The sequence below is a fragment of the Ambystoma mexicanum genome, chromosome 1p (genome assembly GCF_040938575.1).
Source record: "Ambystoma mexicanum isolate Mex_15411 chromosome 1p, UKY_AmexF1_1, whole genome shotgun sequence".
Lineage (NCBI taxonomy): Eukaryota > Metazoa > Chordata > Amphibia > Caudata > Ambystomatidae > Ambystoma > Ambystoma mexicanum.
The window spans coordinates 1,071,131,810-1,071,159,068 of NC_090921.1; the positions used below are offsets into that span (position 1 = coordinate 1,071,131,810).

At 45.1% G+C, this 27,259-nt stretch overlaps 1 protein-coding gene across 3 annotated transcripts in view; it reads right to left on the minus strand.

Annotated features, from left to right (window-relative positions):
* LRRC71 (leucine rich repeat containing 71) overlaps positions 1-27,259 on the minus strand; it is a 1,520,862-nt gene that overhangs the window by 1,123,791 nt on the left and 369,812 nt on the right. For all 3 annotated transcript variants that reach the window (XM_069604555.1, XM_069604558.1, XM_069604556.1), the window contains one exon: positions 15,466-15,541. In XM_069604555.1, coding sequence (XP_069460656.1) covers positions 15,466-15,541 — 76 coding nt within the window. The remainder of the gene's footprint in view (positions 1-15,465; positions 15,542-27,259) is intronic.

Here is a 27,259-nt window from a genome sequence, read left to right on the forward strand (position 1 = left end):
CATGATTATGGCTATGAGTGTTATGATGGTGGTGATGTCACTAACATTCTAGGTGGAGTGTTGGTGTGGTGATGTCACTGGGACTCTGGTGGAATGTTGATGTATGTTTGGTGTGCAGTGTTCTACTGGGGACAGTTGGTCCTAAACTGCTGGGCTAGATGGATGTCCCAGTGCTTTCTCTACATTTCAACTAAGAGAAAAAAGCCTACATGTAAACTACTTACCTTCTGGTCTTGGTCTTATGGAGAAGGAGTCTTAGTTTACCACACATACCCTCTGCATCACACCAGATACAAAATTTCTTCCCTGGTCGGTGATTATTTCTGATGGTATACTCACACAGGCGAAGAAAGGTACAAGCAGGTTACAGACTTGTTTTGCGCTTATACCTCTCATGGGGAAGGCTTCAGGGTATCTCGTGGCATAGTCCACAATGACTAAGATGTATTTATGTCCATGGCTATTAGGTTCCAAGGGTCCAACTATATCCATTCCGATACGGAAAAAGGGTTCTTTTATAAGGGGTAAAGGTTGCAAAGGGGCTTTGGGAGGTATTCATGGATTGGTTTTCTGGCAGACTTTACATTCTTCACAATATCTTGTCACATCCAGATAGACTCCGGCCAATAGAACCTTTGTAGGACTTTCTTAAGTTTTGTCTCTTGCCAAATGACCCCCTGTCTTATCATCATGTGCCAATTTCACTATGGTAGATCTGAAACTCAGGGGTACTAATAATTGTTCGACTTCATTGTCTTTGGTTACCCGGTACAGAAGACCCCTTGATGACTAAAACCAGGGATAAGAGGTACCCTTTTCTGGAGGGACTAAGGCCTGGTCCCAGGCAACCCTTAGTGTGGGATCTGTGCTTAACTCACTTCGGAAATTAGGCTTTTTATCATCTGGTAACCAGTCTATGTACCCCGCACACCTTTTCTCTTCTGCCCATTTTCTCTTTCCCCTTCTCACTTCACTCCTACTTTTCCTTGGAGACCTGGGTACTACATGATTGAAATCTATTTGCGAAAAGGGAGCTGTCTTCAGCCATTCTGCATCCTTTACACAGTCCTGAAAGGAAGGGAGGTCTGTCCCTAGCAGTACCGGTGTTGGCAAGTGAGGCATAATGGGGACATTCATCTTGGACTCGACCCCTTTTACTTCTATGGTAACCTCTTTGGATGGATACGCCTTTGTTTCCCCATGGACACATTTTATAGGTATGGTAGTTTCCAACCCAAGCCCTTCCCCACTTACATCCGGTCTGATTGCTGTTTGTTCACTCCCGCTGTCGAGTACGGCCCGTCGGGGAGTACCATCCACACGGACGTCTAGAAAATAAGGGTCTTGACATCTCCGGTACTCTCTTCCTTCGATGAATCCAATTTCCATTGGTTCTGCAGGTTTAGGTTTCTTGGGGCAAAACCTTGCTATATGCCCCCAGTCTCCACAATCGAAACACTGCAGCTGTCGGCTTAAGCTTGGCCAGGGTGTCCTTTGTTCCCCTGCCCCCTGAGTTTTTAGGGCAGCGTTTCTTGAAAGGGGGAGGTCAGTGGGAGTCACGCGAACCGACCCCGCCTTCTGGAAAGCGGAAGCAATATCAATGGCTTCCGCCAGCGTGGGTCGATGGTGTTGTCGAACCCACCGTTGCATTGAAGATGGTAGTGCTTCTGTGAACTGTTCTAACTTTACTTTATCCATTATGACTTGGATACTGCTACTGGATAGTTTAAGCCATTTTTCGGTCAGGTCTTGGACACGATAGTACAATTGTCTGGGGGTCTCCCCCGGTTTCAGTTTTGTCTCTCGGAGCCTGATCAGATACGCTTCTTCATCCATGCCCATGCGTTCCAGTATGGTTCTTTTTATTTCGGCGTATGCTGTGTCACCTGTTGGGTTGGCGGCTTGGTAGGCCCCTTGCATAGTTCCAGTCAGCAAGGGGGCTATAAAGTGTCCCCATTTGTCAATGGGCCATTGAGCATTGCGAGCGACTCTTTCAAAGTTGGTGGAGAAATAGCATGGATCTTCACCAGGTTGGAATTTCTGTAACACTGCCGTAGGGGCCATGGCATCTGTGACTTTCTTCAGTGCATCTTGACTGGCGGCCTGGAGCTGGAGTGCTTGTTGTATGGTTTGACGGTCCGTCTGTGCTTGGTGAGGCTGGACCTGAATAATCTGTTGGAGCTGCTGTTGTCCTTCGGCTAGAGTTTTAATAATGCCCTCCATGGCGTGCTTCAGGATCCCACCGCTGCCACCAAATTTGTAAGGATGAGGCAGACAGCAGCTGGCTTGAAGGAACTTAAAATTGCCTTTATTCAGGTTCACAAAGAAGAGAAAAATAAAATAAAAATGATAGTTCAAAGTTCTTGAATAGAGTTCTTTCTTCTTCTGTGATAAGGATGAACCCTGGAAAGGTGACGCCTAGTCTTCATACGCCCAGAGCGTATCAGGTGCAGTTCTCTCTCTCTCTTCCCCGGTGTTCTGCAAGAGAAGTGGAAAAACACACACAGTCCCTCATCAGTTTCACCCTTATATAGGGGTTGGGGCTGCGTGGACCAATCAGGGCTGTTCTGGCCTATTTTTCTATAAATAGACCCCCAAACTCCGCCCCCTTTCTCTTTGCCCGTGGTTTGCCATGCAGCCTCTCCCGTCAACACTGGAGTTTTGCCGGGTACCTCTGCCTCCCTGCCAGATGATGCTATCAACGCTTCTGTAGCGTTGTAGCTATGATTGGGAAATGCGGACTCAGATATGTGTAACTTAGTGACGGCATCTGTGGGGAAAGCCGTGTGGCGCATGGCTGCAGGGGAGACGGGAATGTGCAAGAGACCGTGACTACGTGCCCGACTCTCCCTCTGTGCGGAGCCTGCGGTCACATGTGAGGGCTTCCCGTTAGCTGTGTCCTCCTTATATAATGACCCGCTGTGAATGAAGAGTTTGGGAACCGCCGGGTCTTTACTGTTCGTTTCTAGTTTGGCTCCACGCGATAAGGGAGCGGGAACCGCCGGGCTGTCACTGCCTGTTTCCTCGGCTCCCAGCGCTGCTGGGTTCAGTCTGGGAAGGTGTCGCCGCTGTTCCCTCTCACTGTGGTTACCCAGCTGTATTCCTCCCTCACGGAGGTGATTCCACCATTTTTCCCCTTCTTCCCGTTCACACTACACAAACGAATCCGTCCATCTGCCTTTGGAACCACTACCACCGGAGACACCCATGGTGTGGGACCACATTCCACTTTTTCAATTATATTATTATCGATAAGTTGTTGTAATTCTTTAGAGACTTTCTCCTGAAGATGAAATCCTATTCTTCTTGGATGTTGAGGAACCGGCTGAACTCATGGATCAATGTGAAGATGTATTGTCTCCCCTTTCAATTTTCCCACTCCTTTAAACAAGTCAGGAAATTTATTTTTTAACTTCTCCAGATTTATTGTCTCTTCTGTTATGGTTTGTATACTATGGCATTGTGGCGGTATGCCCTTTATCCTTTCCGACTGGTTATAGTTTACATTACTATTAATAAGCCTTAGCTTTGTTGCAGTTTTGCAACTGATTAGACATCTCCTTTCCACAGGACTGTCAATGACGAACATTTCAACATGTATCTTATTATTCTTGTGTACCAAATCACACGTGAATTTTCCTCTCACAGCCAATGGTTGCATTTCTCTCTTCTATCAGAGGATTTTCATATGGATCACTGTATAACTCTTTCTCGTGAACTTGATTATGATATACTTGTGTCATTTGAGCTTGTTGAGATTCTAGATCTTTTCTAGCTTCTATCTGTAGAGCATCCATTGTTCTTACAAATCCCGGTCGCAAGATTAGTTGATTCGAATTTGGTCTTGAATTTTCATTCAATCTCTCCATGCTCATTTTTGCACTGGGATTCCTTTGACTGTCATTTCTTCGACCAGGAATCATCTGCATATTTGATTTGTGCATTGGCGTCCACAGTATTTTCTCTCGGCACATGTTCTGAAAGTGATTTTCCTGACCACATCGTAGACACATATGACCTAAAGTCGGACATTGACCTCTATGGGGAAACTCAAGTCCGCACCTATAACACTGTCTTTCCCCAGGACTCCTGCGATTATTATTCCAATAAGGTGCCGACCCCAATGATTCATTTGAGTATCTTTTTTGCCATTGAATACTTTGGTTTTGATTCATGGCGGCAATGGTGTCCAGTCTTTTAGGATTTTCCATGTTCGCTGCTTGTGCATCTACCCTCTCATAAATTCTCGCCAATTCCAGTACCTCTTAACAGAAGGGATTTTTTTAGGAGAGGTTTCCTAAACTGGGATGATAAACAACCTTCAATGATCCTTAACCTGATTGGCTCATCATCATTGAAGTGTGAGAAATCACAGTATGTTGCTTTCCGTTGGAGACATAGAGCAAATTGTGCTATGGTCTCATGTGGACTTTGAGTGCATTGAATAAAAATGTAGCGTTCGTAATCTCAATTTGGTGGCACTATAATCCTTGTATTTATTGCTGTTACCAAAAGTTGAAAGGTTGTTTTTTCTTCTGCTGGTATTGTTTTAATAACACTTCCATTTCTCGTCCTACAAAATGTATGAAAATGTCCAATTTGTTAACAGCATTTTGGTTTCCAACTGCTCTCAAAAATTCTTCGAATTCATAAAGCCACTCTTGCCATCTTTGTCCTTGATCATCCTGCGGTTCTAAGTTGAAAGGAGTAGGCTTTCGCAAATAATTGGTTGGGTCTGTTGATATGACTGGCTTTCCTAATGTGGCCTGTGATAAAGTACTCATGTCTCCACTTGCATTTTCAGAAGACATTTTTCATATTTTTCTGTGCACTACTTTGACTTTCCTGTATATATTATTATTTTATCTTTGTAAAATGTTCTTTCATTAAATTATTGACTCATTCAATTGGTTCATTTCATTTTATTCCACTTACATTTCCTTTTGTTTGTTTGTGTAATGTGAAACAATTCATATCATCATAATTGTTATCAGTGCCGTGTTGTTATGACGCTATTCCTAGCATAATACTTATTATTCTCAGTGCCGCATTTCTGTGACAACATTTCCTCAATATAGCAATGTGTTATGATACGATTCCTCGTTTAATACTTATTGTTATCAATGCTGCGTTGCTGTGACAACGTTTCCTCAACATAGAAATGTCCAAAATGGCGGCACGTTTTTTTACGTCTCTAGGTGCTCTTTTAATAGCGTGCGTGCAGCGCCCTTACCTCATCAGATGATTTCGGAGCTAGCGCTTTGTTTCACTTCAAGTATGTACGTTTTCCGAATTATTTCAAAGATGCAGCGCTTCCTTTAAAACTACGTGCTTTGATATTGCTTGCAATAATAAATGTTTCTGTGCCCAAAGACGCTATTTTACCGAGGTGCGCCTTACCATTTCATACGTTTTCTTTTTGTATCTTTAGACTCCGTTTCTTTGGCAATTTCTGCCGTAACTCCCTGCCGCTTCACCTCCAATTTGCGTGACGGAAGTCAGTTTTCTTTCCCCCGTGTTCCGTTTATCCTTGTCGCCAATTGTTTTTTATTTATAGTACTAATAAACTGGAGATCATAATATGTAAACCTTATCCTTTAATTATCTTCTCTTAACTGACTCCTTCTACATTCCAGATTCCCCAAGCCATTCCATTCATTCCACTAATGACATGTTAACATTCTAAATTACCATAACTATCAACAACACAACAATGGCGTCACCTCACTTCACCCCAGGTGAGAATCCCTTTACATGAGGCTATGGAGGTGAGGCTGCTAAGAAATAGTCCCCTTAAGGTTGGAAACATGCGGGAGGAGCTCATGGGTAGGGACTCCTCTACTGGGGATAAGGACGCAATTGGGAGACCCAACCCCTGTGAAATCCCACCACGTAGGCTGCCGATGACGCCCAAACCCTACCAACAGAAGATCACCTCCAAGATTATAGGAGGTCATTACAACCTTGGCGGTAAGGGTTTAACGGCGCCAGTAAAGGTGCCGGAGCTGTCAACCCCTTACCGCCCCATTACGAGTCTGCTCTGCACCCTGGTCCCGTGAGCAGAGCAGGGTGCTAACAATGGGCCCGTTATTAACTGGTCCGTTGTTAGCACTCTCCCCATTCACATTGAGCCCTATGGGGGCTCGAATGGGGATGAGTTCCTTGAAGGAGGAATTACCAGGCCCTCCAAGGTTGGAATGGTTAAATCCTACCTCGTAATGACCCCCTATGTGTCTTATTGTGAAATATCAAACCCATCTGATGACAAAAGTATTGAGACGAAGAAGCACTCAAAAACGCTACATTTGAGCAGCACAAAAGCTAGAGCAGCTGCAGTCAATTGGAAGGATGTTACACTGGGTCCGTTCCCGCTATTTAAACTGAACAGCAAAGACGGACTGTGTTCTTTGCCATCCTCTGACCCATCTGGCAGTGGCCCATGCGGTCCTGGAAAGCCGAAGCTGTAATACAATCAGAGGAAGAATCAGATGACCGGGGAGGCCGAATTGAAGTATGGAGAGATGGTGCAAAGCTTCGGAAGATGGCAGCAAGGCTTGTATCCAAGGATGAGAGGAAAAGTAGCGGGATGCCAGAGAAGCATCTTGCAAGTCGGTTGGGAACCAGTGTGATAAACTTGCAGGGACTGAGAGATGGTGGCATGATCTGTAATGGGTGGACCGTTCGGTCCGACAACTGTGCCGAGGCCACCTACCTTAGCCTCCAGCAGAGCTGCGTAGGTGACCATCCAAAGAGAGCGAGAGAATGTGGTGAAGGCATAACCTGTCACGGCAGAACGGGAGGGTCCGACAGCCACGCTGAAGTGGTCCACAATAACATAAAATGTAGAGAGACAAGACATGAAGGATTACTAAAGATAGAAGTTGAGCTAAGAAGGGTTAACCCGCGACCCCTTGTGAAATTTGGAAAGCGTTCCCTGGGAAGAGGTAAAGGGAATGCAGATAAGTCTGGGAGGGGGGGCGGGAGGTTACAAGACTGAAAAATAATGAAATAGAGAAAATCGTAAATCATTGAGTGATACAGTTCCCAGGCCAGTTCCACAAGAGTGGTACTGGAGAATCGAGCAGAACTCCAGGAAAAAGCTTCATTGTCCCAGTGGGGGAGGGTCAAGAGTTTGGAATAGCATAGAGAATGCAAGAACCTCTCTAAAGGAGCTACACACTTTGTTAAGAACTGTGAGAGATAGTGGGTAAACCAGCCAGAAGAGAGCCATTCTCCTAGCTCCACATAGATTTTGAATGGAACTTTCGTTTTAAGTGGAACCTTTGGTTTGAACAGAACCTTTGCTTTAAACAAACCTGAGAGGCGCTTTGACACTTTATTTATTTATTTATTGCATTTATTACTCGCCCAAACCCTTTACATCCAGGAGAAAGGAGTCATTCTCCTGGATTGCGAACAGTAGCTGGACTTAATGTTATTTTGTTGTAGGCGCCTTTGTGCCCGGGAGAGAGCCTTTTGGTTTGACTTGCACAGACTTCCTGATAGAGTTAGGAATAGACAGGTTTGATTGATCATTTTGATAAAAGTCTATAGCAACTACTATGGCACCACATTGGTCAGAGTGGGAGGTCAGTAATGCGAGGCAGACAACTTCTTGTGAATTTCTAAACATATGTAATTTTATTAAAGAAATTATATGAAGGAAATACCTTGCTGGCCCTATTCTACAGAGAAATTCACTGCCTATTCTAACAGCTAAGGGAACATTCTCTACATTAAACAAATATATACAGAAAATATATGACAACACAATATATTAAACAATATTAAGACAATGGGGGTCATTACGAGATTGTCTGGAAACAATGGTACGGGTAAGCTTTCCGGTACCATTGTTTCCAGACCAGCAAACTACAAGTTCTGCGAACGGGCGCCTTTTCGCCTGTCGGGTCTGTCCTGGCCGGCGGATAGGCACCCGCTCGCAGACGTTGATGGATGCTCCGGCACCATTCATGAATGGTGCTAGTGCATCCGACCTACCCATTCCCTTTGAGTCCAATGGGACTCAACAGGAATGGGGAGCAACATTTTCCAGCGCCCGGCAATGAGGAATTACTGGGACCACCGCTGGGGCAGTAATGCCCCAGTAAATCCCCATTGCCGGACGCCAGAAAAAAAATGACTCCTGCAGCAGCTGTGCAGTTTTTACCGGCATGGCTACAGCCGGACTCATAATGAGGCCTAATGTCTGAATGGCCTTCTCCTGTCCTGGGTAAGGTCCCTTCCCCAGGATTCAAATTCAACAAAGGAAAAAGAGAGGGTTTGAACCAGCTCTTGAGAGTTCCAAGTCAAAATAAAACGTGTGTCAAAAAGAATCCACTGGTAACAACTCTTTGTTCCTGGATGTAAGACCAACTTGCAACTTCCAGTAAAGAAAGCGCACCAATGGACATCCTTGTTATGATTAATTGTCTCTTCTTCCAGATAGTTTGCCATAGTTCAAAAGAAGGTGTAATGTCCCCCCACTATTGACAACATACAGTTCTTAATCAACAGTTAGGACTTTGTTATCTACAACTTTACATTGGACTATTTGTCAGGATGCTTTCTTTGTGCTGCTGGTTCCACTTCAACAACCATACTTATACTGTTGGCACTATGAGAACAGTCACTTTTGTCCCACAGTACGTGTTACTGGTTCAGACCACTTCAATGTTACTTCTACTGATAATTATTATACCACCACAGCTTAAGTACTACTACCCCAGATCAGTACTTTGAATTGTTAGGCAGGTTTTGACAAGACTCTTCAACCTCTTCAGGTAGGCAAGGCACTCTTCCTTTTAATTACTTTCTCAAAGTGACAGCCTCTTTGACTCTACTGTCTGTCTGCCACAGTAACAACCTGCCACAAGACTCTGTTCTCTCTGCCTTCTGCAGTCTGTGGCGCCACAGGTTGTGTCTACTTTCAGAATATTCTTCAGAAGCAATTATTTCCCCTTCCCCTGCTTTACTCACACCTTTCTGTTAGTTATCAGTCCCAAGTTATTACCCAAAAGCTTTGCTGCCACTCTCAGCTTCAGGTAATATTGGTATACTTGTATTTTAGGCCACTTGGCTGTTTACTTCACAGTTGTGAGAAACCTGGGGGTATTCTCACTCCTTTTCCCCCTGGATCCTCTTCTCAGGTGGCCAGAGGACGCCCATCGCTGTTGGATCCAGAACCTGGGGGTGGACAAGCGAGGGAGGATCACGTGGGTGGAGGGTCCTTGGGGATTAGGAGTGGGGTATCCATGGGTGAAATATGGTATCCCCTTTGTTCTACTAACAACCAATCTACCTTTACCCCTCCCATGACCTCTTTTGGTTGCGATAAAACATCTTGCCTCATTTTTCCACATGTAACATCTACTGGTACAGAGACACAGTATTCCCCTTTTCCCAGTTATACATCACCCCACTCTCCCTCAACCTTTATGGGATATTTTCAATCTCATCCTGTCCCGCCCCACCCCTCCCCAACCCCATTTGCAACATGTACTGGGATGAAGAAGAGGCGACAGAGGTAGAAAGATTACCTATGGGAAAAGTACTCTGAGGAGGAAGATGAAAGGAGAGGCCTACTACGCTCCACTGCTGGGCTATCATTTTAATGAGGTCAGGCAGAGTGAGGCCCTTAACCATTATACACAACTGCACTCTATTGAACATCACTTCAGGACTGACCAGGAGAGAAGGTGACCTAAGGGTCAGGCATGTCCTATCAATAGGCCTACCGAGAGTCAGGCAAAGGAGGCCAAGGACCCACAACTGAAATCCCTCGACAGGGTTCAGGTGTATAAAAGGTGGGGCATTCAGCAGTGCAGAGAGCAGCAGAAGGGAGAGTTGAAGGGAGGCTATGTGGCGGGGTCCAGCAGGGGATCCCTTCTCAGTCCCAAGCCAGTTTTGCCTGGAAAAGCAGAGCAAGTTGGGAGGAGAGCTCAGGAGCCGTGGCTGCCCAGGACCAGCTGGAAGAAACAGGGACGCAAGGGTCTGTGTGAGGAGGCATCCAGGAGAAGCGTGGCTAACGACCCCTGTTTCCAGCCAAGGAGAGAAGTCCAAAGAAGGTAGCCAGTAGGCGTGCTGATGCCTTGTTACATTGAGAAAATGAAAAGCTTGTTCCCTGGGGCAGGCGAGGAGACCATGACCTCAGACAACAAAGACTTTAATCCAAGAATGAAGAAAACACAACCGGTGAGTGAAGCGCAGTACGGGCCAAGTGTGTACTGAAGTAAGCGAACAAGATACAACGTTGCTGCCTAAACGCGTAAGCCTGGAGACGCGCCAGGGGACATTGACAAATGGAATTACAAGGATACATAGTGGCAGAGTGGTCATGTGTTGATTACATGTTCTCAAATGACTCTGTGTAAAGAAAGGAAGTGTTTGCAAAGAGGGGAACTGTGCACAGACACAAAAAGTGAGCGAAATAGAGATCCTAAAAGGGGGAACTGTGCGAGAAATCAAGTGGGAGCAAAATTCCCAAAACTGATAGAAAAGTATTAACATCAAACAAAGAGTGTTGGAAATGCATCGGGGTGGCCACCAGGCGGGAGATTGGTCCAGGTTGGCAACAGAGACCCCGGTATAAGGATAGGAGAACTCTATTAAGGATAAGGCATCTGGTTGCGCGACCTGTAATGCGTGGACCGTGCAGTCTGACATCTGCGCCACGACTAGTGGAGCCCAATTGAAAGCAAGGAGCTGCATGATCTAATAAAGGAAAGGCTAAAAAGGACTTCGGAATGGAGAAGGGAGTCCCGAAAGAAGCCAAGGGAACTGTGATGCTAACGAGTGGAACTTTTGTGAGTTGAACTTTTTGTGTTAAAGGAAATACAATTCAACCAGTTGAACAGAGGTAACCCACGAGGGTCTAAGCTTGGGCGAGGGAAGCCTAAGAGACCCATTGAAGTGTGAACTAGAGGGCTTTTGGGTTCATGGAAAGTAGACCCGGAGCAGCCTAAAGAACTTACCAGGAAAAGGTTTTGAACTTCTTTTGCCAAGTGAACTTTTTGCAGAGTGAACTTTGCGCCAAGTGAACTTTTCTTTGCCAAGTGGAACCTGAGAGAATGGTGGAACTTTATAATCCTAAGTGCCTTAAACTTGGGGAAGGGAGCTGCAGAAATTCTCCATTGTCACATTAACTTTACTTTGAATACTACTCAGTTGGCCAAATCCCATTCACCCTTTTATTCTGTTGAAGTGAGGACAATCATATGCTATGATATAATACGGCATTTATAACACGCCTATACACAAGTGTATACATAGGCTTTGACACAGACAGTATTATGTTTTGGATTGACAGACTTAGACTTCCCTTTGTTTTTTTCGTTAGGGAACATTCCCATCTTAGAGTTAGGGTAAGTTAGAAGTTACACCATCCTGACCATTGAGAATAAAGGTTTTCAAACTGTGTTTCACTTGTCTATGTCATTTCTTGATACCATGCCTGTCTCACACAATTCAGTTGGATGCCCCTTTAACTCTCGGAAAGGTTGGTTTCACTATAAACATGATTTGCCTCTTGGCTTGGGTAATGCTTGTTCTTCTCTTCAATAGTTTAAACTCTTTACTTCATAGAAATTGAAAGCATGTCACTTCTAGATACAATACAATGTTCACTCTCTTAGTTGAAAAACACAATTAGGTACAAGCAACCTCTTTAAAGTAGTTTCCAAGATTTAAAGATGAAAAGAGAATTGCATTCCCGTGTAACGGCAAAGGATAAAGATCTGACTTCCTTTGGGAATCACAATTAGGCACACACAACCTCCCTTTGATGTAGTTTTCAGACTTAAAACTTTGTAACTCAGTTATTGACAAGATTAGGTACTACTCCGTTAGACATCAACAGTCTTTAAGTAGTCCAATAATGGAATTCAATGACTTTATTTCTCACACAAATTTTCGATCTTTCACAGTATACACGAGTGCTACATTTTCATTGTGAACAGTACTTTGAATATAAAAAACAGCTTCTGCTCGCATAAAGTCATACACAACTCAATAAAGAGTTGGAAACAGTTAACAGCAAGGCTTGCGCAAAGTGTTAGAATGCTGTGCTTCACTCACTTGCTTCTCAGACACTTGCTTTGTGGGTTGCACTGCTTTCCTGACTTCCACTACAACTTCTACTGCTTCTGGCTCGCTGGGGACCCACACATTTCTCCTGCACGGGTGTCTACGGTCCAGTCACTTGAATTGGGGGTTCCTTTTTCTCACAAGTCCCTCGGCTTGCCTCTTGCTTCTGGCCTCAGTCTCCTGCACGTTCATGGCTCTGCAATCACGGCAATAAGGCTCACATAGGGAAAACAGTCTCCTGCACATCTTCCGCCACACAGCCTCTGCACTTCAGATTTTGGGAGAATAGGACTCTCTCAGAACTTGCATGTGAAATCTGCTGTCTCCACATTCCAGCGTACCTCTTGTACTCCTACTTTTGTGATTTGCCAGCCTCATTCTTCTTCTCTACTTCTACTGCTACAGTTTGTCTTCCGACTCACGTTCCAGCTCCTTCTACTCCTCCTTTACTGATGGGACCTTTTATGTCTCACAGGTTCAGTAACAATTTTCAGGTGTGGGCTGTTAAGCTCAATTGCCTGACTACTGCAATGGCTTAATTGCCTGACTGCTACATCTGCATGCCTCTTCAACCCTCTTCGTTTTGAGTTATTTTTAAGAGAAAGACTATAGAATTAGCTGTTATAGAGGAAGGGAATATATTAAAGACAATTCCAGATTCCTGTACATTGTACCCTTGGGTGTAAGGAGGGTGTTTAATTTGGGATACCCAAAAATATGTTTCCTTTGGTAGGGCTTGTTTTGTTTTTCTAAAACCTAGGTCAACATTTCTAGTTTTAATATAGGAGTCAGGGACATTACAACAACAATAAGCCAAGCCATTACCTCTTTAGGTACAATGGGAAGAGTCTTCCTAGCAGAGGAGACTTTAGGCAGGGTTTCAGAGAGAGAGAGCTGTAGGATTCTTCACATCAGTCTCTTCATTCCTTGTCACCACATGTCCTACAGACTGGTTTGCTGAACCAGTGGAAAGGTCGCCATGTGTGAATTTGTATTGTACGCAGCTGAGTAACGCCAACCACACTGGCTGCATTTCTGTCAATGGACGAGTGTAATTGCAATAGATTGGTCCTATCCTCAGAAGCCCCTACCATGGACCAGTTTTAGAATGTAGTGCTAAATATGGGAGAAAGGTATCTGCTCCAGGAGGAAGACGCACTATGAAAGAACCTGGCTGTGAAATCACATGACCAAAAAGGTAAATTGGCATATGTGGATGAGGACAGGGATTATAAAAATGAGTGTTGTTTGGATTGACATCTCCTTACTGTTCTTTGAATGTCTGTGCTTCACGCACAAACTAACGGAACATGACAAACAAGGATAGAAAAATGGCTAAGATATTTGATCTGCTGTCCAGGGTCTTATATGCAGAACTGAATGAGGTACTGGCGCTTTACAATCGCAGGTTAGCTCAGCTCCTTTCTATGTCAAAGTTGTATAAATTGCTGGTAACAAAGAACTTTATTCCTGTAGCTGAATGTTCTTATAGGCAATGTTGGAAGAGGAAATGGGTGTGTGATCAGTGAATCCCTCTGGGCAATGGCAGGTTTGAAACTGAAAAGTACTAAAGAAAACCTGAATCTGAGGATGTGGCAACAAAAATGTATGTGTAGGTTGTACAGGTCACTGGCGATGATGTTTCTATGAAAGCTAAACTCATCTGATATCTACTGGGTGTGTAATAAATGTGTCGGCTCCTATATGCATATCTTCTGGGAATGTCAGTGAGTGATGAATTTCTGGAATTATGTTCTTTATCGAGTTTATTTGACGATAGGCCACAGGATCTGCCAGGAGCCAAAGGTAATATTACTGCGGGGTAATTTTTAGTGCTATCTGAACGTTCCTCAAGGGTGTAAACTATGCACCTGTTGAGCCATGATTGCGACCTAGAAGGGGATCCTGATGTATCGAAATACTCCACAAGACCCCTGTGGGAAGATTGGATGAATGGAATGTCCCTGCTATTTACCAGAAAAAAGGTATCTTAAACTAAGAGAGACCTACCAGGTGTATTTGATGAGATGTGGACCCCATATATTGATTTGTATGTATAATTTTGCTAGCCTTCCCCCTTTGCCCTCCCTCCTTTGGAATTAATTGGGTGTTGCCTTCCCTCCTCCACCCCTTCATAGTGAGTTGCTTTAGCCGGTGTCTAGATCCTCCAACTGAATGCACTACTTTGGTTTCCAGCCTTTTCTCCGTTTATTGTCTCCTCATTCTTTCCCTACATACTGATATTAATTAACTTTGGATTCCATAGTGTGTGTTAGACTTGCTGGGAGCGTAACTCATTTATGTCTTCATTCGATTTATTATGGATACATGGCTCTGTGTCTTACTTTATGGCCATCATCTGGGAAGGGCTGTTTTTCTAAATTATTTAATGCATCCATTGATGAGACACCTGGAAAGTTGTTGGCACCTTGTGCATAGAGATCTATAGGTATAAGTATGTGCCTACAATAAAAAACCTTTTTAAAAAAGAAGACAATTGTCATGGGTCGGCACTGAAAAAGTTGGAAGGCAGCACAAGACATGGATAAAATGCGGTGACTTCAGCATAGTTAACTTTCTAATGTAGATTGGTTTGTTGCTTACGCCCCTCTTTAAATCAGCAAAACAGACTTGGAAGAATGTGAAATATGCTGGCAAAATATCATTAGCCTTATATTGGCAAAGTGGCACGAAATAAATATCTATCAATAAACATTATACATATGAATTCCTACCTAGCTGTTTAATCTGTTAACCTCAGGTGCCTTTAATTTTGTTTATGTGATACACATTCACATAATTCAGTTGTGTATAAAATGAAATCATAGGAATTCATTTAAACTGAATTTGTAAAGATGCTGTAGATTTGACCCACTGGTTTTGTGGAATGGAAACGAAAAAGGGTGATTTTTTGGTTACAGGTCCTCACCTATTTATTAAATTACTTTGAGTGGGTTTCTCTCGTGCTACTTCAAGTCCGAGATCACTGAAAAATCTGTGGAGCAACTGTTTTGCGGTCAACTGCATTTATTGATGTGCTGACTCTACAAGTCTGTCTTCTGACATCAGAGCCCATGCTAGCTATCTGCGGGGATCCCTCAACTCATGCCTCTCGGGGAGCACAGCACTGTACATGTCAACACAGATTAAGTTCCGTTAAAATAATTAGACCATGATTGAAGTGAATTTTTTGCAGATGGAGCATATTCAATGATTGGGATCAACATGTGGAAAGCCTGCTTCACTGAAATAGCGATCTGGATGACAAGAAAATAACTTAAAGAGCAAAAGCAAATAGCATCTTACATACATTATGTAAATGATTGTATGATAATTTATTTTGTAATGCTTTGAAAGTATTCAGACTTTGGAGATACTCACTAGATATCTTGCAAATTTGACAGTGTTGGCAGGCACCTTTTTAAGACACCCATTATTTTTTCATCAATTTTCCATCCTGTTGAAAGAGAATGCATACAGCGTGATAACACCATTGCTACTGAACCATAAATCCTCATACTGCAAAGATGCTTTTCATCATGGGTGCATTTCATGTAATCTAGATATGCACGCAGAACAACCCTTTCAATCTGGCGAGGGACCTTCTTTACTTAAATTAGATAAGCCTATTATTTAACAAAACATCAGCAAGAAAACATTAACATCTCAGGTGGCATAAGCACATGCACAGTCTGCGCTATACAATCAAAAATAAGTGAATAACCAACATATCTCAGTGTCACATTACAGTGCTTACACTACAATTAATGATTACCGCTTTTTAAAAATTATTTTGTGTATTTGTTTACAAAAAACCTTTGCAATACTTACAAAAAAGTAGAAACAAGAAATAAAGGAAGTAAAAAGAAAAATTTAAAAAAGAAAAATTATCAAAAATTATTAAAATATAAAAAATATAAAAAGTACACATTATGATGCAATTCTCCCATTTAAAATCATTAATATTATAAAATGTGTATCATAAAATTTCACATAAGGTCTATTACTTTTCATGTAGTACGTTATCACAAAATCATATTTCTAGCCACAAATTGTAGAATGATTTCTAATAGCAGCAATTATAATTGAAATCAGTTGAGCACATAGATATATCTTCCAAAAGGTTGTTATAAATAACACTGCAACATCATGAACATAACCCCTAAAGTAGTGTTCTCACAGATCTGTATCAAGGTATGGTATACAATACAGTTCTTTATTCAGGATATTCAGACAAGCAACCCTTATATCAAAGGTGGGAAACAGATTAAACTGAAAACGCATACATTTCTTGCTCCAGTCCTGGCGAGGAAATTTCATGAGGTATTTTAGATGTCTATGATAAGCTTTTTCTTCTTGGGTCATGTAGGTGTATAATTTGTATTTCCCAGCTACTTCCCTAGTGTTGATCCAGTCCCAGAGCCACAATTCTTTTTTTTTACCTCCCCAGGATTAGAATTTAAATTGTCTGGAGTTAATTCTAACTTTCTTAGTAACATCAAGATAAGACGTGCCCAATAATTAAATATAAAAAATTGAGTTTTTCCTTTCTGCCACTTGATGCAAATAATTAGCAAATAATTAATGTGTTATAGGATTTAAAATGTTTTGATATAGTGATAGTTTTTTCCAGTTAATCATGGCATTTAAGGAAATCAGTCCCAACTCGAACCGCAGTAATCGTGACAAAGGTTTTGCGTCATAAACGACCCTCATTTTTTGCCACTCAGATTCTACATCAGATGTATGGAGTTCGTCAACATAGGAATCAATGGCAGAAAGGAAAAACAACCATATTTATTTGTGCAACATAGTTCAACATATAAGGGCTCCTGGTTAGTACCCTATTCTGCCAAGTGGGGCTCTATAATCAAGAAGCAAAAGTGAACAGGGTCAAGACTCACCTATTCGGTTACCCCAGAAGTATTGTTAATATAACATAGTAGTCACATCTTTTTTTACGATGTTTATATTAAAAAAAGAAGGAGAGACCCTAAAGGTCTAAAAGCACACAGAATACATAGAACATTCCTTTAGTGGCCAAACATTAACCATAATCATAATGTTGTAATACATACATATTTTATTCAATTGCAGCTCAATTTTTAGTACACATTAACTAAAAGCAATGAGTAGCCTCCTGTTGCACAAAAAACAAAACAGGGGTCTATACAGAAAATACAAATACTGAACAAATTATTTAAGAAACTGCAAAACAGTGTGGACAATTCACACAAGGAGTGAAAATGGAAGAGTCTACACAGGTGTGTTTCAGCCCTCACAGGCTATTGTATCAGCCTATCTTGAGTGGGCCTTCATCAGGGTGGAAATACACTTGAAGGGTGGCCTGTTCGATGTGTGTGCTGCCTACAAGATGAGAAACAAGGGATAATATCAGTATCTCAATGTTATCGAATAGGTAAGGTGATATGTATGACTATTTATTATTTAATTCAATTAATGCTTACGTGTCTTGCCGTGGTTAATGAATAATTTGGCCTGGTTTCAAATAAATGGGAAGACAGGAGGCCCAAAGCGTATTGGATGTCCTTTCTGGCAGACTTTGTTGATTCAATTGTTGAAGTCCAATCTACAAGATCAAAGCCCGTATCAAACGTCGGTCTAGGAGATTCACAATGAAGCCTAGCATAAAGTTATTTAATTTGGCCATGTTAAAATCAAGTCTGGCTTACCTGCGCAAGCCACAGCATCTATTTGAGAAATTGTTGTGGCTAAGCAGTAATCCTCGCTGCCACAATAAGTGGAGGGCCCGCATGTGATGGACGGGCATACACCCTAATTGGGTTGCAAATGGTCCCTGTAAAATTTAGAGAAACATTAATTAGGGATCAAATGGGACCCAGACCAAAACTCCTGTATGTCTAAGTACCTACACCGAGTGTGTTAGTTGCATCCCTCAACAAGGAGAAATATGAGATAAGTACCTGCAAGCCGCCTTGCTTCTTAGTAAGTAGGTGTGCGCATAACTGGAATCTTGATGGCGGTACTATGGATCACAGTGGACCTGTATCCTACTTGGGACAGTGGTGTCTGATTGATGTTTATCTTCAGTTCCCAATATATGTGACCATGTCAAAAGGGATAAATTAGATTAGTTTCTAATTAATGTTCCTCCATTGGTGAACCTGCAAATACTTTTTTTGTTAAAGTTAGTTACAGACTTTTTTGTCCTATCTTAGTCTATCTAAGTTGTTAGTCCCAAAAATAAACTACTGCGACTAAATAAAGACACACCAGTCACGAAACAAATACATAACAGTTTATTATCGCTTAAGCTGACCCAGATTCATCCTTGCCTGTGTACAGCCATAGAGAAGATGAGCCAAGGTATGGGGGAGCACACATATACATTTTCAAAACACTTAAAATTCATCCCAGTCCATTGTGTTCTCACAGTTCATGACCAGTGAAACATTGGTGTTTTGCTATGGCAACACATGCTGCAGTGCTCTGCGTCATTCCTCAGACAATTTACTGTCTGGGAACAGAGCAGAGTGGGTGTAGGAGTAGATTGTGTTCCTAACACAAGGTAACATTCCTTGCGCTCCATTATCTATGTTGTTTCTTGACTAAAAGGTCAGTCTGCATTTTGACTCAGTAGTTCAGGCCTTCAGAAATACACACGGCATAAATTGTGCTACTTTTAATCATCTAGTCGCACAATTAGCCTCGGGATGTCAGGAGTCAGGAAAACAGGAAGGCAAAGTAAACTACTATTATCTACATTCGTGCCAGCTCTTCAAGGCCCAAAGCTAAAGATAAACAATGTGCTCAGCATTTTCCGCATTTCTGTGCAGACACGTTAAGAGCTTTCCAAGCTGTGAACCTTCACCGTATGTAGAGTAAAAACACAAAGTGAGCAAAATTACCAAGATGGAGTTCAGATGGAACGATTGCACGATTCAATGTGTGTGCTAAACACAACATAATACGGAATGGATGTACTTTTACAAAGCCATGCCTAAATGTTACAATAGGAACTTTCTCCTCTGGGTTTACAAAATACATTTTTAGTTCTAGAGTAAACTGTAGGAAAGCGTGGTCGCTCAAAAAAGTGCTCATCACAGAAAAGCACTTAGATTTATGAACTATAAATGAATTAACAAAAATGTAAATCGATTCTTGATGATGATGAAACACATTGCCATGTATGCCTAGCAAGAATATCTCTAGTAATATTACCATTGGTTTTTTGAAGGCACGAATTTGATAAGAGTTGTTAAACTTAAGTCACAACTATGAACTATGAAGTTTCTTATACATCTTCTGATTATGATAGTTGTAATCCTTAAATATACAGTTAAAATCACTGGCTATCAATATGTTGCCGGAAGTTAAATCAATATGCCAACTAGATCAAATGTTATTATGAAAACTTGATCGGATTGATCTAGCCAAGAACTTTTAATGGCCAGACATTCTTTGGATGGTGATGGGTAGATAGGATGCATTACTTTTAACTAAAGATAGCCTAACACTGCGACCCTTAATAGCTGGTTCAAAAAAGACATCATAGCCATCACAAAGTGGTTTGTTTCGTAACCATACTTCCTGGGGCAATAGGATGTCAAACCTTTTTAATGTTAATATGTCCATAAGTTAAGATCTCCAAATAAATGCTTATAGCCACTGGTATTCAATGAAAGAACCCTACGGGGTATGCTTTTAGTTAATCGCAAATTGTTATTAGGATGCAAAATTGGCTGATTTAACAGATTTGTTAATCATGACCAGTCAAGACTAGTCGTGTGTTGTGGTGTTGTAAGAGAATCTAGAACTGCAATTTTCCTAGCAGATGCGTTGTTTTTTTTTTTTTTTTTTTAACTTCTTTTTATTGGTTTTACAACATAAAAGGGATGGGAGAGAACAAACAAAAAACAGAAACGAAAGTCCCTCTCCCATTGTCTTTCCCCCCTCCCTCCCCCCTCCCTCTCCCTAAAGGCAGCCGCATTATGTTCTTGGTCCTTTGCCGCCTCGGGGCCGGCGCCGGTCGTTGTCAAGTTCGTGGCTGAGGGGCCAGTCTCCCAGTGGCCTTACTCCTTTCCTCGGAAATTTCCCTTGGCCTTGTCTTTGCGTGTGTTTGCTGGTCTTTCCCAGTTGGAGTTGCACTGTTCAGAGTCCGCACAGGTCACAACCTCTTCTTTTCCTTCCCCTTAGTTCTCTCCATTGTGAGTTATGTAGTGCCTCCCGACGTGGGCGGTTCAATTTCGTCGTTTTCTGTGTCCCCTGGATCGCTACTGTCAGTCGTATCGTCATCGCCTCCACTGCCAAGCAGGTCTTGCACCAGGGAGTTCCATGCTTGTAATCTGGCTCCGCTGTTGCTCTCTCCCTTTTGTGTAGCTCTCGCCCAGACTGCCGTCTCCGCTATTGCCCATTTTTGTAGGTCGGCCCACCATCCTTCCTTCGAAGGGCCTTCTCTCTTGTTCCATGCCATCGCTATGCGGCGTTTCGCTAGTATCGTCATTAAATCTTTCATTTTTGCCACATGCGTCATCTGCCGGTGCCCTCTTGGGAACAGGCCCAATAGGTATGCTGCTGGCGTTCTTGCTGGCATCTGTATGTCTGCTGTCAACGCTTTTTCTCTCACCGTGTTCCAGAAGTCTGCTATTTGCGGGCACGACCAGAACATGTGCACCATGTCGGCCTGTTCGTCTCCGCACCGCGGACAGCTCCGGGATTGTCCTTCTCCTATCTTTGACATTCTCTTGGGGGTTAGATATGCTCTATGTACTATGTATATCTGCAGTTGTCTGAACCTGGCGTTTCTGGACACCTTTTTTGTGTACATGAGGACTTTGTTCCATTCCTCGTCTTCGAAGGGTTGTTGCAGTTCCTCTTCCCATCTCATCCGTGCTGTTAGTGTCTTTTTGTTGGTGTGTCCCAGTATTTGCTCGTAGAGTCTGGACACCGTGTGACCTCCTTCGGATATATCGTACCATGCCTCTAATTCTCCTTCGGTGTCCTCGGGTTCTGGCATAGCGCTCCACCTCTTTTTTATTGTCTGGACTAGGCTATTGTGTAGGATGAATTGGCCCCTGTGTACATCTTGTTCATCCATCAGGGTCTGGAAGTCCACCCACTGTCCGTCACGCCACAGGTCCCCAATTTGGGCCACGCCTTTGTCTTCCCATTGTGCCCTGTACGTGGTCAGGCTGGCCACTCGGGTCTCCACCAGCCCCGCCAGTGGGATGTGTCTTGAGCAGGGGTCTCGTATGCCCTGTGTCTTCCAGGCTCTTTTCCATAGTATTCGGCCTAGTTGGGCTATTTTGGGCAGTTCTTTGGCTTGGGCGGCGTTGACCCATAATAGCTCTCTCAGGTGATACTTCCGGAGTGCTGGCCCCATAATTATTGCGTCTATTGAGGTCTCTTCGCCCAGCCATCGCACCACAAATTGGAGTTGTGCTGCCAAATAGTAATACTCGAAATCTGGGAGTTTGATGCCCCCCCACTCATAGCTTCTTTGTAGTGTGCTTAGTGCCACCCTGTTCCGTCCCCCTCCCCATAGGAAGGTTCTCGCTATGGTGTGTAGGCGCTTGAAAAAGGGCTTTGGTATGTTGTATGGGATGTTCGTGAAGTAATATAGGAGTCGGGGTAGGACTGTCATTTTTAGTAGTGCCGCCCGGCCTATCATGCCTAACGGCAGCGTCTGCCAGAATTTCATAGCCTTTTCAATTTTGTCTAAAGCTTTTTGTGTGTTACCTGCGTGTGTTTCCATGGTGTCATGATAGATCTCCACTCCCAGGTATTTGAAGGTGTTCGGGGCCCACGTGATGCCCAGAGGTGGTAATTGATCTGTCGGCACTGCGCGTAGGTCTGCCAGGGGAAACAGCACTGATTTTTCCCTGTTGACCACTATTCCAGATAACCTCCCGAATGCGCGCAGCGCCTCCAGCAGGTCCTGCAGGTGGGTGCGTGGGTTCTGTATGTAAAGGAGTATGTCGTCTGCGTATATGGATATCTGGTGTGTTTCCCCGTCTATCTCTATGCCTGTGTCTTTATAATCCGTTCTTAGGAATACTGCGAATGGCTCCAGAGCTAGGATATATAACATTGGGGACAGGGGGCATCCCTGCTTTGTGCCTCGCTCTATGCTCCATTCTCTAGAGATTTGTCTACCCGTCTTGACTCTCGCTCTCGGGTCTCTGTAAAGTAGTTCTATCCATCTTGTGAACCCTTGGCCAATCCCATAGTGGGTGAGCGTCCCCAGGAGCCAGTCCCATCCCACCGAATCGAATGCTTTAATTGCATCCAGTGAAGCTACAGCACACTCCCCACCTTCTTGGTTTGTCTTTTCTATAACGTAATGGAGTCTACGCAGGTTCCAGGACGTGTTTCTTTCTGGCACGTACCCTGTCTGGTCCGTGTGGATCAGGGTGGGTAGCACTCTTTTCAGGCGGTTGGCTAGTGCCGCCGTCAGGATCTTGGAGTCCTGGTTTATTAGGGAAATCGGTCTGTAGGAACCGCATTCGAGGGGGGGCTTGCCCGGTTTAAGGATCGGGACTATTATGGATTCTGACATACTGCTCGGGAGTCTTCCCATCTCGTATGCTTCTTCTAATGTTTCTAGTAGTCTTGGGGCTATATCATTTTTGTATTGTTTGTAAAATTCCCCCGGGAGCCCATCTGGCCCCGGAGATTTCCCTGTCGGGAGCTGGGCGATAACCTCCGTTAGTTCCTCCACAGTGAGAGGGGCATCTAATGTTTGGGCCTGCTCCTCCGTCAATTGTGGGAGTTTGATTTCCGCGAGGGCTTCCCTCAGGTCCCCCTCCTCTGCCTCCTGGACCCTGGAGTATAAGTCCTCGTAGAACTGCGAGAACACCTCGTTTATTCCCTCTTGGGACCTTATCACCTCTCCTTCCCTGTTCTGAATTTCGTTAATTGGCTCCCGCTTAGTCTCCTGCTTAGTTAGCCAGGCTAGGAGTCTGCTAGGCTTATCCCCCTCAGCATGTAGTTTTTGTATATATTTCCCGTAGTCTAGGCGTCCCAATCTTTCCCAGGTCTCCACGCACTGTTGTCGCAGGGTGGTGAGGTTCTCTTGTTCCGCCCCCTTTTCCCCCGCTTGTCTCTCCGCTTTCTCAATTTTCCTTTCTATCTCATCTAGTTGTGCTAGGGTTTCTCGTCGGAGACCTCCCATTTTCCCCATCGCCTCTCCTCTGACTACCACTTTGAAGGCTTCCCATACCGTTCCTGTGCTCTCCACACTACCCTCATTATGTTCAAAATAGTCTTCTATCACGCTTTGGATGTGTTCCTGGAAGCCCGTGTCCAGTAAAGCCTCTGCCCTCAATCTCCATGTTGGTATTGGGGCTCTCCTGTGTGTGTGCGCCCATGTGATCGTCTGGGGGGCGTGGTCAGATAGGGTTCGCGCGTGTATGTATGCCTCAGTGAATTCTCCCAGTGTCTCCCTGCCCGTGAACAGGTAGTCAATCCGTGTGAATGTTCTATGTGGGGCACTGTAATGTGTGTATCCCCTCTCTTCCCCATGTACCTTCCTCCAGACGTCCTCGAGTCCGAGCTGGTCTAGTATCTGTTGTAGTGCTCTCGCTGGCGGTGCCGCTCTCTTATACTTATCGTCCGACCTGTCCAGCCGGGGATCCAGTGTGCAATTATGGTCACCTGCCCAAATCATCGTTGCATTCCTGTACGGGGCCAGCCGGGGCGGGAGCGTTCTGAAGAAGGCTGTAGCGTCGTGATTAGGGGCATAGGTATTTACGAGGCATATCTCCCGGTTTTCTAGCATCCCATGGACTACCAGGATTCTCCCTTCTGTGTCTTTCTCTTGGTTGATGAGCTGGAATGGGACGCCCGGGGCGACCCAGGTTATGACTCCTCTGGCATAGTTGGAATACGTTGCACTATACATCTGGCCTCCCCATTTTTTCTTTATTTTGGCCTGTTTTTCCGCCGTCAGGTGCGTCTCCTGCAGCAGTGCAATGTGAGTCCTTGTTTTGTTTAGCCAGGTAAAGATCCTTAGCCTCTTGACGTATGCGTTCATCCCCCTGACATTCCACGTGACAATTCTTAAGACATCTTGGTCTTTGTGGGGACTGGCGCCTGCGGCCTGCTCTTTCCCATGGGCTCGCTCGGTGTCTCATTCTCACGGTGCGTTCCTGCCGGGGATCTGTGTCCCTTCTTCTGGCAGTTGAGTTTTTTGTCTCGTGCCTCCCGCCATCTTTTTGTTTGCGGGTACTGTCCCCTGAATTTGTTTTCCTTGCTGATTCTTTGTGTGTGACAACTATTATTTCTTGTTCTGCTCTCCTCCTCTCTTTGTGGGCTTTGCCTTAACTTCCCAACTGTTATAACTGTTAACCTAAATAACGTCAACAAACGCCCAGCCTCCTCTCCTCTGCTCGGGCTCCGTCGCTTTCCAGGTGCCGTTTTCTCCTCCTCGGCCTTGCCTGTCGCGGCGTAGTGTCTTGAAACTGACACTATGAACATTGTTTCTGCTGGGGCCTCTCTGTGGGTCTTGGCGGTTCCCCTTCTCCAAGTCTCGTGCTCCCGTTGTGAGTCTCTTTGCTATGGGCTTTTCAACTTGGTGGCTGTCGGTTGCTTTTTTCATAACTTCCCGGTAGGGCATCTCTACCGTCTCGTTCTTGCTCCCGTAGCGTTAGGTATGTTTGTTGTGCTCGATTCTAATCTCTGTTTTGCTGGGGGTGGTTTCTGTTTCGCTCGTTCCTCTCTGCCGGCTGTGGAATCCCACACTGATCCATCCACTCCTGGGCATCGGTCGCTGTCTCGAAGATCTGTGTTTTCCCGTCATGCAGTATTTTTAGTTTGGCTGGATACAGCAGCATGAATTTCACCCCTGCCGCCCGGAGGCGCTCTTTAGTCTGCCAGAACTGGGCCCTCTGCTTTTGCACCAGTACCGTATAGTCTGGATATATTGTTATCCTGGCCCCGTTCCTTGTGATGTTCCCTCCTTCTCTCGAGAAAGTCAGGATTTTCTCCCTATCTTTAAAGTTCATAATTTTTGCTATCATTGGTCTTGGTGGTGCTCCTGGGCGCGGTCTTCTAGTCAGCGCTCGGTGTGCCCTTTCTACTACGAAGCCCTGGGACAGGGTCCCTGCCCCTACTTCTTGGATCAGGAGGTTCTCTATGTAGTCCGTGGGGTCCCTTCCTTCCTCTCCCTCTGGCAGCCCCACTATTCGTACGTTGTTGCGTCGGGCCCTGCCTTCTGCGTCTTCCACTCTGCGTTCTAGTATATTAATTCTTTCCAGTGCTTCCGACATTTGTGTTCGCGAGGCGGACACTTCCACTGAGTTACTCTGTGCTTGTTGTTCTACTGTTGTCATCCTTTCCGCCAGATTTCTCGTGTCTTGTCTAAGAAGTCCCACATCTACCATCACTGCATCTAGCTTTCCTTCTATCGACGTCTTTAACGCCCCTATGGCTTCCAGTATACTGCTTTCCACTTGCCTGATCTCTCCTTGCGTGGCATATGACTCCGGCATGTCTTTCTCCTCAGCCCCCGGCTGCTGGCCGTCGTTCTTCCGGGTGTATGTCTCCATGACTGTTTGTTTCCCTCTGCCGCTTTTAGGCTTGTCTGGCATGTTAATGCCCACTGCTCTTGGCCTGTAGTTGGGTCCTGTTCAGTTTGGCTCCGTTTGCGCTGCAGTGGGTCCCTTTTCAGTTCCCCCACTCGTTTCTGCTCTTCCTGTGTGTGTTACCTTGTTATTAAGCGATATCCCCTGTGACTTTACCCCTTCTGTCCGTTTGCCGTGTCTCTTTCCGGTGTTCTCTTCCCCCTCTCTTTGGGTATTTAGAGTTGGGTCTCGGCTTCCCTGACCCGCTCTGCGGTATGTTTCTTGTTCCCTGGGCCTGGTTCCTGTGTCTCTTCGCTGCCTCTCCTCTCAGGATCAGCTAGTCACCTCTGCGACAGGGAAGGGCTCTTCTTCGGTCCGATCTGTGGGCTGCTTCCTGACCGTAGGTCTCGACGCCTTCCCCCTTCCTCGTTCGATGTCGCGCCGTTTCCGTGGTGCTGTCTCGGGCTTTCCCTCCCGTTGCTGCCGTCAGTGCCTCCTCTCGCTGTCGGTCGGGTGACGCCTCGATCCTGCTTATGCCGGGCGTTGATCTGCTGTCCCCCTCGGTTCCGCTCCGGACTGGCAGGTAAGGGCTCCTCTTCGGCACTCCAATCTGTCGTTGCTGCTCTCTTACGCGTCGGTCGGGGGAAGCTCTTCTATGGTCTGGCCGTTGTGGGTTCCCTCGTTGCTCCGCTGTCCCGCTGTCGCTGTCGCTCACCTCCGTTTCAACGCGAGGGAATCTGCCTCGGTTCGGTCTGTGGGCCGCTTTCCATCCGTTCTGCCTCGCTTTCCGATTCTCCGATTGTTCAGCTGGGCCTCCGCCGCTTCTGCATCAAGGGGGGGCTCTCTCGGTCCGGTCTTCGGGTCGATTCCCGGTCTTCACCACCTCGTCTCTCGGGGTCCCACGTCGCCCTGTTGACTCTCCGCCGTTATCTCTCACCTTCGCTCTTCTGGGGTTCGATCTGTGGGTCGCCCCTCGCCTCGCCTTCGCTTCTTCTCCGCTCAGGTTCTTCGTAGTACCGCCGGGATCCTGCTGCCGCTGCCGCTGCTGCTCGTCTCCGCTTCGGCTGGGAAAAGCTGTTCTCCAGCTCCGGTCCGCGGGCCTCTCCCCGTTCTCGAGCCGTGCCGTCTTCACCTTCTCCGGGTCGGTATTACGCGGCAATCCCTGCAGTCGGCGTCTCGGGTTTCTGCCACTCCGGTGGTGTTTCGGTCTTGCCTGCGCTGGACTTCGATCAGTTGTCTCGTCCGGTTCTGCTCTTGCTCTTCGGTCCTCTTCGTGCTTCGGGACGAGGTTCTCTTTTCAACGCTGCGCGTCCGCCATTTTGTTGGTGGTGCCGCGCGCTTCTCTCCCTTCTCGTTCTCACCCTTCTGGTCTCCGTTTTTCCTCGGGTCTTCTCCCGTGTGTGCCTTGGATCTTCCGACGCCTTTTCCTCGCGTTTGTTGTCTTTTTATTTACTGAAATACGCCTTTCTCAGGATCTCTGGTCGGATCTGGTGGGAGCTCCTCGGAGTCTGCTCACTCTCGCATGGCCGCCAAGCCACGCCCCCCAGCAGATGCGTTGTTATGCATGTATGTAACTTTTGGATTAGGATCCTTCAAATTTCCATTCAATTTGGAGTAAACTGAAGGTTTCT